The following is a 12,379-nucleotide window of genomic DNA, read 5'->3' as shown; positions in this document are numbered from 1 at the left end:
TGAAGACGCGGCAAAATTAAAATCATGCTCTCTATTTTGTAGGTGATCGCCGAGGAGTCACACACTTCCCCTCGCCTCTCTTCTAAAGCCAGTGTCATAGTTACAGTGACGGATGTTAATGACAACGCACCCACTTTTGCTGATGAGGCGTACTCTGCTTCTGTGCTTGAGAACGCACCAGGGGGTGCTTTAGTTGCTATAGTGAAGGCTACAGATAGAGATACTGGCAGGTATGAGCTATTTTAGTATAAACCAAACAACTCTTTAAAAAAAAGTAATTGACAATAATTTGAGCATTTTTAAGCAAAAGGTCTTAAGCTTACTTGCACGGTGACACAAAAATGCAGTTAGAAATCGCCTTGACAATTAGTAATTTAGTGTAAAACGGCATTTTTTGCAAATTTTCTTCAGATTCGGAACCGATGGAATTATCTACCAGCTGTCAGGCAATGGTGCTGAGCTCTTCATGGTCAACAATCGCAGTGGCGCCATCACCGTAGCACCTTGTATTAGCCCGGGCACCCCGCCTTGCCTAGACTATGAAACCAGGAGGGATTACTTCTTGCAATACAAGGTAAGTTATTTGGTGCTGGTTTCTTGTCAAACGCAAGTCCCGTATTCTAGCACTCCTGAATGAAGTATGGATTCTTATAATATAAGGTCCTATTAATTCCTGATTATAGGTTTATTTAGCTTAGCTTTAGCTTAAATGACTTTATTACAACGGTAGAACAATCAAATCCAACAATATACTCGTAGTTAGATTAATGTTTCAATAGACCTGTTTATGGTTCGTGGTTGATTGAAGTGATTGATGTATACATTCACTAGTATTTCTATCAGTCGGGTAACAGTCGCACAATACCTTGTTAAAGACATGTTCTGACATTTAAATTATAAAAACTCCGGTCGCTCGCGATTCTTTATTTATTATTTCAGTCTCTTCTCGTACGTATGTTTTCCCTTCGAACTCTGCCTCTGCCTTAAATGATCTCTTAACTATCATTTTTTGGGTACTTCACGCATTGGGCTAGCGTGGGGATTATAGCCCGAGCCCTCTCGCGCATGAGACGATGTCTGTGCCCAGCAGTGGGACGTATATAGGCTGAATTATTATATTATTATATTATTTTTTATCAGGCAATAGACGACGATGGTGCCGGGCAGACGACAGTGGTGCCCCTGCAGATATCCTTGCTGGATTCCAACGACAATCCTCCCGTATTTACCACGAGCATCTACAAGGCCTCCATAGATGAAGATGCGATCAAATTTGAACCAGATTTGCAGGTACAGTACAAATTTTGTCCTCCTGGATAGATAGAAAGGTCACAAAGAAGTCCTAAAAAGATTAAACGAAATATTGTCTACATTGAAACTAAGGAAAGAAAATTAAAAGGTTCACAACTGAAAAATTATGCAAGCTGAATTCCTGCGGAATAATGCCAAATACTAGATAATGTGTTCTGGTTATCCCAAATTAAGGATATTGAGCTCGCAAAAGAACTGTATCAGCGGATTTTAGTCTAGTTCCTTCGAACCAAGGCCAGAAACGGTTGAACTCCCTTCTAAACCTAATCCACTCAAATTTTTTTCAAATATTTCTAACCTTAGATGTTACATTTCTTCAGGTGCAAGCTCGAGACGTGGACACCTCTTCAGAAATCCGGTACTACATCATAGAGCCGTCTGTGCATCCGTTCTCCATCGATGACGTCAGTGGCAAGATCTCGCCGAAAGCCGGTGGGGTGGCTACAAATGATAGCAAGATCGTGCTCACAGTTCTGGTAAGATTTTTGTAGACCATCGGTAGCAAACAATAATATGGCCCGCCTGATCATCAGGTCAGCGGATACCTGGATAAACGAACGGTCAACAGATACTTCAGAAACCTACACGCTCCTTTAATGAAGAGCTCTGTACCTAACTCCCCATAGAAAACCTCAGTAGTTCATAAAGTTGATTCCATAGTAGATTTTATCATCTGATGAAGATTGGCCTACGAATTGACTTCGGCGCGCGAGAACGCAACTCATGCTAGCAGACCATGTAATAATAACCATGAAATATCTTTGCAGGCCACAGACGGCGTGCATAATGCGACTTGCAAGGTGGAGATCAACATTCGCGATGTCAACAACCATGCTCCAGAGTTTGACCAAGACAAATACGAAGCTGATATCTCCGAGGACGCGCCGCCTGGTAAGTTCTTCTAATGTGTTTTAATACGGGTAAATTCTATCGGACTGAGGGATGAATTCTGATAGATTGCGTTCTTATATCCCTCTCTACTTAATTTTAAAACTAATACGGGACTTAATCGCGTAAACTTATTTTATTATATTGCCTGACGTTTGTGGCGTCACGTTCGTGGTCACAGGCAGACTGGCGAGGAGATGTATCAACATCTTGCTGCGCGGGTTTTGCGAACTACCCGCACTTAATCTTGATTACGTCACTCGAAACGTCAGGCCATATAAAAACGTTTACGCGATTAAGTCCTCCCTACTTAAGTGAAGGCTCCGTGGCGGGGCGTCGATAAAGCTTAAATCGTACCGTTCCTACAATTCCTATTGTGACAGAATATTGAGAAACTATAGAGATCACTCTGATTTAGGTCTCTATGAACTACAGGAAAAGTTTCATTCCTCCTCTCCCCCAGACTTTAGTTCTTAGTTCTTTAGTTTTATTATTTCATAGATTCGATATTTGTAATTGTTTTTTTTTTTTTTTAATTTATTGTTTGTAAAAATGGACATGTAAAAGTGCCCCTGTGGCCTATTTGCTGAATAAATGTTTGATATTTGATATTTGATATTTGTTTGTCAAATTCCAGTGAAAGTGAAAGTTTATCACCTCATACAAACATCTATGAATTGTTTGCTCAGGCACGGAAGTAGCAGCAGTCCGCGCCACCGACCTGGACAGCGGCGCCAACGCCGAGCTCAAGTACGCCATCCAGCACGGCGCCTTGGACGCCTTCGCCATTGACAACGTGACCGGCGTGGTCACCGTGTCTTCTAAACTGGACTATGACAAGCGGAATACTTATCGGATCGCGATTGTTGCTGCTGATCTTGGTGAGTTAAATGATTCCTCGAGAACCTCTTTTTTGATTGATTAAATTATCTAAAAATTTGAATATCAAGGATTACGAAGAAAGTATATAAATGTTGAGTATCCACCAAAGATAAGTCCAGGGACCAGGCATCCACCAAAACGGTGTTCTTCCTTTAAATACCGTTGTATTGAAGATTTTTTTAAAGTAAAATCGGGACATAGTCTTAAGTTTTCATTCCCACTTTCAGAGGCAAGTATGCTGGTTGATCTAGTCTAAGAAACTGTAAAACAGGATTTGATATCTGCCTCACCACGTACAAAGGCTGTAACAGCCGTTTTAAAACAAAAGTTTAATATAGTGCGCGAGAATACGGTAAACGATTCAATGAGCTGAATGTTAAGGATAGCTCACGCTAGAATGATCCGAGTCGAGGCGTACGACACATTGTTGTCTGTAGCAAGCATTACGTGATCACCGATCACCGATCACCCATAATAGAAGACGAAGTATTGGATGCCTCGGCCTGGAACTGGTCCGTTCTAGCCTGAGTCATCCTTAACGTTGGTTATGAATTGTGGGGTGTTAATAATAGTTTGGTGTCCAACAAAGTCAGTTTTTCTTGCATTGTCTATGTATGCATAGACTACATTGCTGAAGACCGTAACTTCTTCAGCAATGTAGTATTTCTATGTACTGTGACTATCCGCTCAATATGGCGTCAAACCGAGACCAAAACCCAACTTCACATATTTTTTCTTTTAGGCATGCCAAGCCACACCGGCACCACCGAGCTCACCGTCCACGTCAGCAACGTCAACGACAAGAAACCCTACTTTACCCCAACCATACAACGAGCCGAAGTCTCAGCTGACGCAGAACTTGGGACAGTAATCCATAACCTGATGGCAATGGATCCAGATATCACGGATAGTGAGCAGCTGGTGTATGAACTGCCGAGGAATAAAATGATTAAAGCTGTGGATAAAAATGGACAGGAGGTAAGGACTGTTTTGTTTTTCTGTGTGAAGTACTTCTATAACATACTATTTGATCAGAATCAGAATGCTTTATTTGTAAAACATAGGTATAAATAGGTCTTAGGTATTTGAACACTATGTTTCGCCGGTCGGCATACAAATGTCAGAAGTAACGAAAATCTAATTAAAAATTGCACTATGTTGTAACTTATAAAATAAAACAATTAAAATGATCCTTACTAAAAACTCTGATCCTCGGCATGAAGTCTCAGCTGTTGCAGAACTATAATTCTGTGAACTGTTTTGATAGTTTTTCATCGAGAAAACTTGTATAAAAACCATATTACGGACTGATGTCGGTGATGAATTGATGATGCAGTAAAAGGTTATAATGTCCTAAAGATAGTGAATGTTCTGAGGCACAAAAAGATAAATAAAATAATTAGTTACTGCAGTGAATAAAAGTGGGCATGAGGTTAGACTTTACTGCTAGATTGCAAATATTTACTCACTCCATTCAAATATCCATTGTCAAAAACTTCCTTTATTTCAATGGTCACAAAACCGTTTGGACCTCCTGAGAGAATGATCTTTTTTTCCAGGTATCAGACGAAGGCATTTTCGACTCTTGGTTCTCCATTCTATCAAACGGCAGCGTGGTGGTATCCCAGCGGCTTGACAGGAGCCGGGCGGCGGTGCTGTCACTGCCTGTTACCGTCATTGATGCTTCGGCCAACCCGCTGCAGGAGGCTGATGGTGAGAGAACTTCTTCCAGGTGTCAGACGAAGGTATCTTCGACCATGGCTCTCCATCCTGTCAAACGGCAGCCTGGTAGTGTCACAGCATCTTAACAGAAGCCAGGCGGCGGTGCTGTCACGGCCTGTCAACGTCATTGATGCTTTGGCCAACCCGCTGCAGGAGGCTGATGGTGAGAGAACTTCTACCAGGTGTCAGACGAAGGTAACTTCGACCAATGGCTCTCCATCCTGTCAAACGGCAGCCTGGTAGTGTCCCAGCATCTTAACAGAAGCGAGGCGGCGGTGCTGTCACGGCCTGTCAACGTCATTGATGCTTTGGCCAACCCGCTGCAGGAGGCTGATGGTGAGAGAATTTCTTCTAGGTGTCAGACGAAAGTATCCTCAACCCGTGGCTCCCATCCTGTAAAGTGGCAGCGTGATAGTGTCCCAGCAGCTTGACAGTAGCCAGGCAGCGGTGTTGTCACTGCCTGTCACTGTTATTGATGCTTCGATCAACCCGCTGCAGGAGGCTGATGGTGAGGTTCTACTCAATAGATTACTTTATAGTTTAAGTTGTTGCCAAATCTGGAGGCGGAGCCAAGGGCGACCATCGGTATTCATTAGCTCCAATTCAATAGTAAAGTGTACGTGTAACTGAGTTACAGATAGGATTCTAATATACTACTACTCTCTCCCGGTCGGTTTCAACCACGGTAACTGCTAAAGACGTTTATGTGCCCGCGTCTGAATTGCGTAGCCGATCTTATTAATAAAGACCCGTGCACACAACGGTCAGGTAAAAACACCATGGTTGTAATTATTATATTATTGTGGTCGGGCTTTCACCTCGTCCCGTCTGATATAAGTTCACAAGTTGACGGGATTCAAAGTAATTGGTTTAATGTTAATAATTTATTGTTAAATGAGAAAAAGACTAAGTGCATTAAGTTTGTTACAAGTCACATAAGAAATGAGCAAACAGGTGTCATTGTCAAGGATGAGGAATTGGAACTAGTAGATAGCACAGTTTTTCTTGGTATAACTTTAGATTCTAAACTACAATGGGGTCCCCATATTGCTAATCTCTCGAATAGACTGAGTTCTGCAGCTTTTGCAGTGAGCAAGATCCGTCAGTTAACAGACGTGAAAACAGCTCGATTAGTTTACTTTAGTTACTTTCATAGCATTATGTCATATGGTATTTTACTATGGGGTAGTGCTTCAGAGATAAATACCATTTTTGTTCTGCAGAAGAGGGCTATTCGTGCAATATATAAAATGTACCATAGAGACACACTTAGAGATAAGTTTAAGGACATTAACATAATGACAGTGCACTGTCAATATATTTATGAGAATATTCTGTATGTACATAAAAACATTGCCAGTTTTAAGAAAAACTGTGAAATACATAATATTAATACTAGAAATAAGCATAAGCTCGCAGTGCCCTTCACTAGGCTCCATAAAATTAAGAAATCATTCATGGGTAATTGTGTAAGATTTTACAATAAACTTCCTAATATTATAACTGAATTGTCTGTTAGTAAATTTAAAAATTATGTAAAACGTAAGCTTATCTCTAAAGCCTATTATAGCACACAAGACTACATGAATGATGAAACACCGTGGGATTAAGTGTGATTGTAAAGAATGAATTATTTATTGTTATGTTATTAATGATGAAATTGATAATTCAATGTATATATATACCGTATTTTTTGACATTTAGATTTTATTCTAGAAAGGTTCTAGACTAGTATTTTTATACAATTTTGATGTTTGACGATCTTTTTGTGAAATTCTTATTATTAAGTTTACCATATCTATAATAGTTCAATGTTTTTTTTAGAACAATAATAACTGCATCAATAAATTGCTCTGATATTTAGATTAAGATGATATTTGTAAAATTTGACGATTTAAAAGTGCTTGTTGCTAGGCCTATTTGAATAAAGAATATTTTGAATTGAATTGAATTGAATTGAATCAGTTTGTTTAATGACAAAATATTTACGCTTGCAATGGTATACGATTACATTATGGACAAGGGTGATGCAACTACTTTGCAAATCCTAGAACACCTTATACACTCTTTTTTAAAGAACCCCATTCCGGATTTAAATATGTTTAATTAAATCGGCGTTCAACGCTCTAATAACTATCTAACATTGAAAATCGACTCATTCATAACCTAATTTTCCCACAGGTGAACTCATCATCACCATAGTAGACGTCAATCGCCACGCCCCTACATTCTCCCAGCCTGCCTACGAAGAATATTTAGTAGAAGAGCAGCCAATCGGGACGGTCCTCAACAAATATACTGCCACGGATAAAGAGACTCCTATCTCGGCACTGGTCATCTATCCACCAAGTCCTTACTTCCAGATTGACAATGTTACAGGTACTATATTCTCTCTCTCTCTCTCTCTCTCTCTCCCATTTGTCTTAACGTGTCGCCTGTTTTAACGTGTCGTGCAGATATTCATATTGCATTCATTTGGTCATTCAGTTGTTTCCTTCAGAACTTTTTTCTTTATAATTTCATTGTTCATTATTTAGCTGATCAGACAGTTGGTTTGTCTCAGTTTCAGCAAGATAATTCGGTCTTTTTACGCTCAATATTGTGGTCTTTGATATCGACCATGCAGCATTTACCGAACAATATACCTTACTTACAGGCGTAGTGAAGTCCACGCAGCGTATAGACTACGAGACAGTGCGAAGCATCAACTTCACACTCGTCGCGTACGACTCTGGCGTCCCACAGCGGTCTAGCACTGCACAAGTTATTGTACACGTAAGTTGATTAGTTCCACTTTTACTCACAACTGTCTGCAGAGTCCGTAAAACTGAATACAAGACAGTAGAGTAGAAAAACCCAGTACTAGACCTCGGGATTGACCAAAGGAAAACGAACACATTTTGTTTTTCTTACCATCTTCGTTTCTCAGGTGGAAAACGCCAACGACGAAGAGCCGGTATTTGCAGCGCCGCAGTACGACGCCAGCCTGCAGGAACATGCACCAGCGCACACGAGCGTTGTCACCGTCAGCGCTGTGGATAAGGACGAGGGTAAGGACGGAAATAAAATATCAATGACTCGCTGTCCAAGGGTTAGTGAAAGGCACGTAGATAGACATGATAAAACCTACCAACAAGCAAAATAAACCACCATACTCCAATGTTCCGATAACGTTGAAGATGTTATTGCAAAACCATATTTGTCAAGACTAGGCTAGGGAAGGAAAATAACAACTAACGAATGTAAGACTTGTTTTATTTCGTGTAGTATCATAGGTACTAATAACAATTCAGTACTTATGTAAATCGTATCACCGCTGACCATTCACAAAATTGATTTGGGACAAATAGGTACCTAAGGATATGCAATATAAATACATTTCTAAATTTTCAGGTGAATTCGGCCAAGTTCGTTACAGCCTCACCGGCGAACTATCCAACTTGTTCTCTATCGATGAATTATCTGGAGTGGTCACTGTGGCTGAAGGAGCCGATATCGACAGAGAAGTTACTAGCGACATCTGGCTTCGAGCCGTGGCTAGCGATGGAGCACCACCAGCCAAACAGAAGACTACCAGTGTACCTGTAAGTATCTTTACTACCTATTCTAGGTTAATATCTGTGCTTAAATTACGAAGGAATTATCTAACCTATTTGTGGTCAATGGCTGAAGGAGTGGATTTTGACAGAGATGTTACTAGCGACATCTGGCTTCGAGCCGTGGCGAGCGATGGACCACCGCTGACGAAACAAAAGAACAGCCCTGTGCGTTCCAGTTTAAGGTTTTTGCGGTAACATGAAACAGCAGCGTGTGTTCCGTTAAGGAGGCATAGATACGTTTTGATACCCTTTAATGAGCAAATTTGTGGAACAAGTAGTATGGGGTGAGCAGCGCGGCGGCCAAGTAAAACAAATGCCAATATTTGAACGGTCTCTGTACGCTGCTTTAATCTCTTGGATACTCGCTAGTTGGATCCGTGGTTGCTACTAGAGCTATAAAATGCACTTTGTGTTACATGTACGCCCGCGCTTAAACCGCGTATATATATTCTTATCCGTATTTCAAAACTGCCTTTTTTCTTCTAGCTGCACATAAAAGTGCTAGACATCAACGACCACGCCCCCGTCTTCGCTCAGAGCGTGTACAAGAGTACTATATCAGAAAACTTGCAGCTGAATCCTCCGGCTGCTATTCTTCAAGTTTCCGCGGAAGACAAAGATGAGGGACTCAATGGGAAAGTGGAGTATGCGATCACAGAACAGAGCGTGCCTGGTAAGAAAAAACTCTGAAGAATGCTTGATGTTTTTGACTTCTTATTTTGAGCTTAACTGTTGTGGTATTTCTAAGAAATATAGTCCGTTCATTTGACACCACCATAGACTAAACATAACTAAACAGCCCTTAATTTTATATGTCATACGTGAATGATGAAACTTATTCAGTACGGCTTCTATTGTTGCCTTTGTTTACGTGAAAGTGTGATAATGTGTTTCGGTCTTTTTCAATCGCGCGTTGTTAAAAACCGACAGGTGCTTCATCGTGTGGATAGCTTCGTCCATCATACGCCCGCAGTTGCACCTACAAATCAATTGGCTTTCAAATTTGGCCCAAGTCTTCATATTTAGCTTCTCACCGGACCGGGGATTAAAAAACATTATTTCAACCACTTTATCTAAAGTTCTAAAGGATTTTTTATCTTTCAGGAACCTTCTCCGTGGACCCAATAACCGGCATCATCTACCCCGCCCGTCCCGTGGTCGGCAACGCGACGTACCACCTGACCGTGTCCGGCACGGACCGCGCCGGCGCCGGTCTGGCCGCGTCCGCGAGGGTGGACATTACAGTCCTCAGTGTGAACAAGCATAGTCCGGAGTTTGTGCTGCCGCCGCCTGAGCAAAGGCAGTTAGAGATACCCGAGGTATGAGTTTGTGCTCAGCAGTGTTGAAAATTCGCCTCTTCGGGAGATCCCAACTCACGGCTAAAGGAATATTGTCAATTTCCCCTGATTTTGGATGTCCATAGTAACTTGCTGTGATTAGAACAGTGATTGACATCGTAACCGTATTATTCACTGCGCTCTCGTGGGCCGGACACACGTAAAGGCTATATAATTATGCAGAAACGATTTGCCTGTGACTCCTGTCTTACTACTTAAAATAACATACATTTTACTATATATTCAAAAACATGTTTATTCGTACAGATGAATTGTTATACCGTCCTGCACGTTGTGTTGACGCACAACAACACGATATCAATTGAAAACTTACCTATGCCAAATTGTAAACAGCTCATCTTCTACAACATATCTTACTCCACGGAATTTCAATCCGAAGTCACACAACGAAATGTTTGTTCTTTCAGAACGCAGCTCAAGCGGACTACCTCATAACCACAATCCAGGCGACCGACGAAGACAGCGGGGACAATGGGCGCGTGTCATACTACCTCAAAGTGGACAACCAGAGAGTCAGCGAGACCCCGGAATTCAGTCTCGACAGAGATACCGGGGAGCTAAGAACTAAGACGTTCTTGGATAGAGAACATCAGTCAGAATATATGGTGAGTGAAGCTTTAGCTTTATGAAATGAGGCTCAGAAAAAATATACTTACTACCTACTTTGAGGGAACCGACTTATTTATAGAATTCAAAATGTCTCCATAAATTTGGACTCTTTGTACAACGAATTTCCTGAAACAGCCTGAGTAAGAACTATATAAAGTTATAATAAAAGTGATATAAATCTGGCGTGGGAATAACATCGAGTAAGTTTAGTTACCTACCGCTTCAATTTATTAATAGGGTTGTTTCCATCTACAAATCTTAGGGTAGAATTGTATCCGAATAAATTCTTTTGGATTATAAGAACATGTTAAACTACTTTTAGGGGACCTGTAATGACCATATTTTTGTAAATATTGAATATTGAATTGGCACACGTCACGTGACAAAACTCGAAACGTCTTTGAAGATTCTGATGACGTCACAACTCTCGGATTGACACTGTTGACAGTTAGGCGATAAACAACAAATGACAAATGTCAGTTGACAACTCGTATCTTCTACGTGTGTATGTAGTTATGTGTCAAACCGTAAACTGTGACGTCACATAATTTTTCAAAGAGCGTTTTGGGAGCGAAAGCATCCGTAAAAATAAATTTTGTTAATTTAACATTTTAAAGCGGTTTTTAGTATAAAAGTTGAATTTTAGGGCAACTTTTAGTTAGTATAGAACGTAATACAAGCGTTTCAAAAAATTGGAAACAACCCTATTATTGAAGAATCAGATTATAAAAGTTTAAAGACGATTGGTGCCGTGACCAGGATTAGCAATGGTCATTCGTTACCGCGGTGTTCATTATTTTTAGGTATTATACGTCTATAAAGCGTCTCATGGTTGGGCAAAGGGCTGCCTCCTTTTATTTCTATCTGTTCCGTACCTCTGGACAACCCGGTCATATAATATTTATTAGAACTATTGACAATGTTAACATAATAGGGAAATACTTCTATATTATTTTGTTACATACTTTAATATGTATTGATTTATTAGGATAAACATAAAACGATCCACGACGCAGGCTTCGTCAATCTAAACAAGCAAAAAAAAAAAACATCCACAACACGCTTCGTCATCGTAATATGTACCTATATAACAAAAAGCAATAAACATATATTTTGTTTAATATGTAATGAGGGTTCTATCATTATTTTGATAAATATTGTGTTTCCAGTTAGTGATAGCAGCCGTGGATAACGGAACACCCGCCCAGTTTGAGAGCCTGATGATCCTGACGGTGGTGTTGGCCGATGATGATGATAACACACCGCGGTTTTCTTCTCCCAGCTATTTGTTTACCGTTAAGGAGAACTTGCCTACTGGAGTTATTGTGGGTAAGAAATCGAGGGTTATAATCTCTTTATATGATTATTTACGAAAACCATAGATAAAGATATTACAATTAAGGTACAATTGACAAGAGTACTCGTAAGTAGCAGAAGAGCAAAATTCTTTTATAAAATATTACCAATTGTCAGTATGATAAATGATAAAGCTAGAAAAAAATAAGATGCGTTACCATACGTCTCGTAGATTGTCAATATTTCTTCGCAATCTATATTAGCCGACAAAATTATACCTACAATAGTTTGCATTATTTTCTCCAGGCGTCAACACCACTTTGTTTAAACACATATTCAAATATGAATTGTTTGACAGGCACTGTAAAAGCAGTAGACAATGACTCCGGTGAAAATGGAAAGGTGTACTACCACATCTTGGAGGGAAATGAGAATGGGGACTTCACACTGGACAGGACGAAGGGTGTCATCAGAGCTAACATCAGTTTTGACAGGTTAGTTAAAATTCGTAATAATATCCGTCTATTTTTAAAAAGGTCTTAAAAACAGGTTCTCAATTTGTCGGAATATTTGTGTTTATATATTTACTTTATTAAATATACTTTTACACATTGGTTATTAAACAGTAAAAAAAAAAAAAAATAAGTCATAAGACATTAATGAATGGATGTTTACGGCATCCTGGAGAAATCTAAAAAACTCTTTTAATAGTGT

General features: G+C 40.0%; 1 protein-coding gene across 2 annotated transcripts in view; it reads left to right on the top strand.

Moving 5' to 3' along the window:
- The window catches only part of LOC133515788 (cadherin-87A), a 71,685-nt gene that overhangs the window by 48,358 nt on the left and 10,948 nt on the right, over nucleotides 1-12,379 (top strand). For both annotated transcript variants that reach the window (XM_061848371.1, XM_061848370.1), the window contains 17 exons: nucleotides 43-230; nucleotides 412-574; nucleotides 1,141-1,290; nucleotides 1,632-1,787; nucleotides 2,079-2,202; nucleotides 2,889-3,080; nucleotides 3,824-4,059; nucleotides 4,641-4,794; nucleotides 6,985-7,182; nucleotides 7,460-7,578; nucleotides 7,733-7,853; nucleotides 8,197-8,387; nucleotides 8,889-9,075; nucleotides 9,507-9,721; nucleotides 10,168-10,365; nucleotides 11,539-11,698; nucleotides 12,024-12,159. In XM_061848371.1, the coding sequence (XP_061704355.1) occupies nucleotides 43-230; nucleotides 412-574; nucleotides 1,141-1,290; nucleotides 1,632-1,787; nucleotides 2,079-2,202; nucleotides 2,889-3,080; nucleotides 3,824-4,059; nucleotides 4,641-4,794; nucleotides 6,985-7,182; nucleotides 7,460-7,578; nucleotides 7,733-7,853; nucleotides 8,197-8,387; nucleotides 8,889-9,075; nucleotides 9,507-9,721; nucleotides 10,168-10,365; nucleotides 11,539-11,698; nucleotides 12,024-12,159 (2,888 nt within the window). The remainder of the gene's footprint in view (nucleotides 1-42; nucleotides 231-411; nucleotides 575-1,140; nucleotides 1,291-1,631; nucleotides 1,788-2,078; nucleotides 2,203-2,888; nucleotides 3,081-3,823; nucleotides 4,060-4,640; nucleotides 4,795-6,984; nucleotides 7,183-7,459; nucleotides 7,579-7,732; nucleotides 7,854-8,196; nucleotides 8,388-8,888; nucleotides 9,076-9,506; nucleotides 9,722-10,167; nucleotides 10,366-11,538; nucleotides 11,699-12,023; nucleotides 12,160-12,379) is intronic.

Source organism: Cydia pomonella, chromosome 3, assembly GCF_033807575.1.
Source record: "Cydia pomonella isolate Wapato2018A chromosome 3, ilCydPomo1, whole genome shotgun sequence".
Lineage (NCBI taxonomy): Eukaryota > Metazoa > Arthropoda > Insecta > Lepidoptera > Tortricidae > Cydia > Cydia pomonella.
The sequence above is the reverse complement of the archived record's forward strand: the minus strand, read 5'-3'. Positions and strand labels throughout refer to the sequence as shown.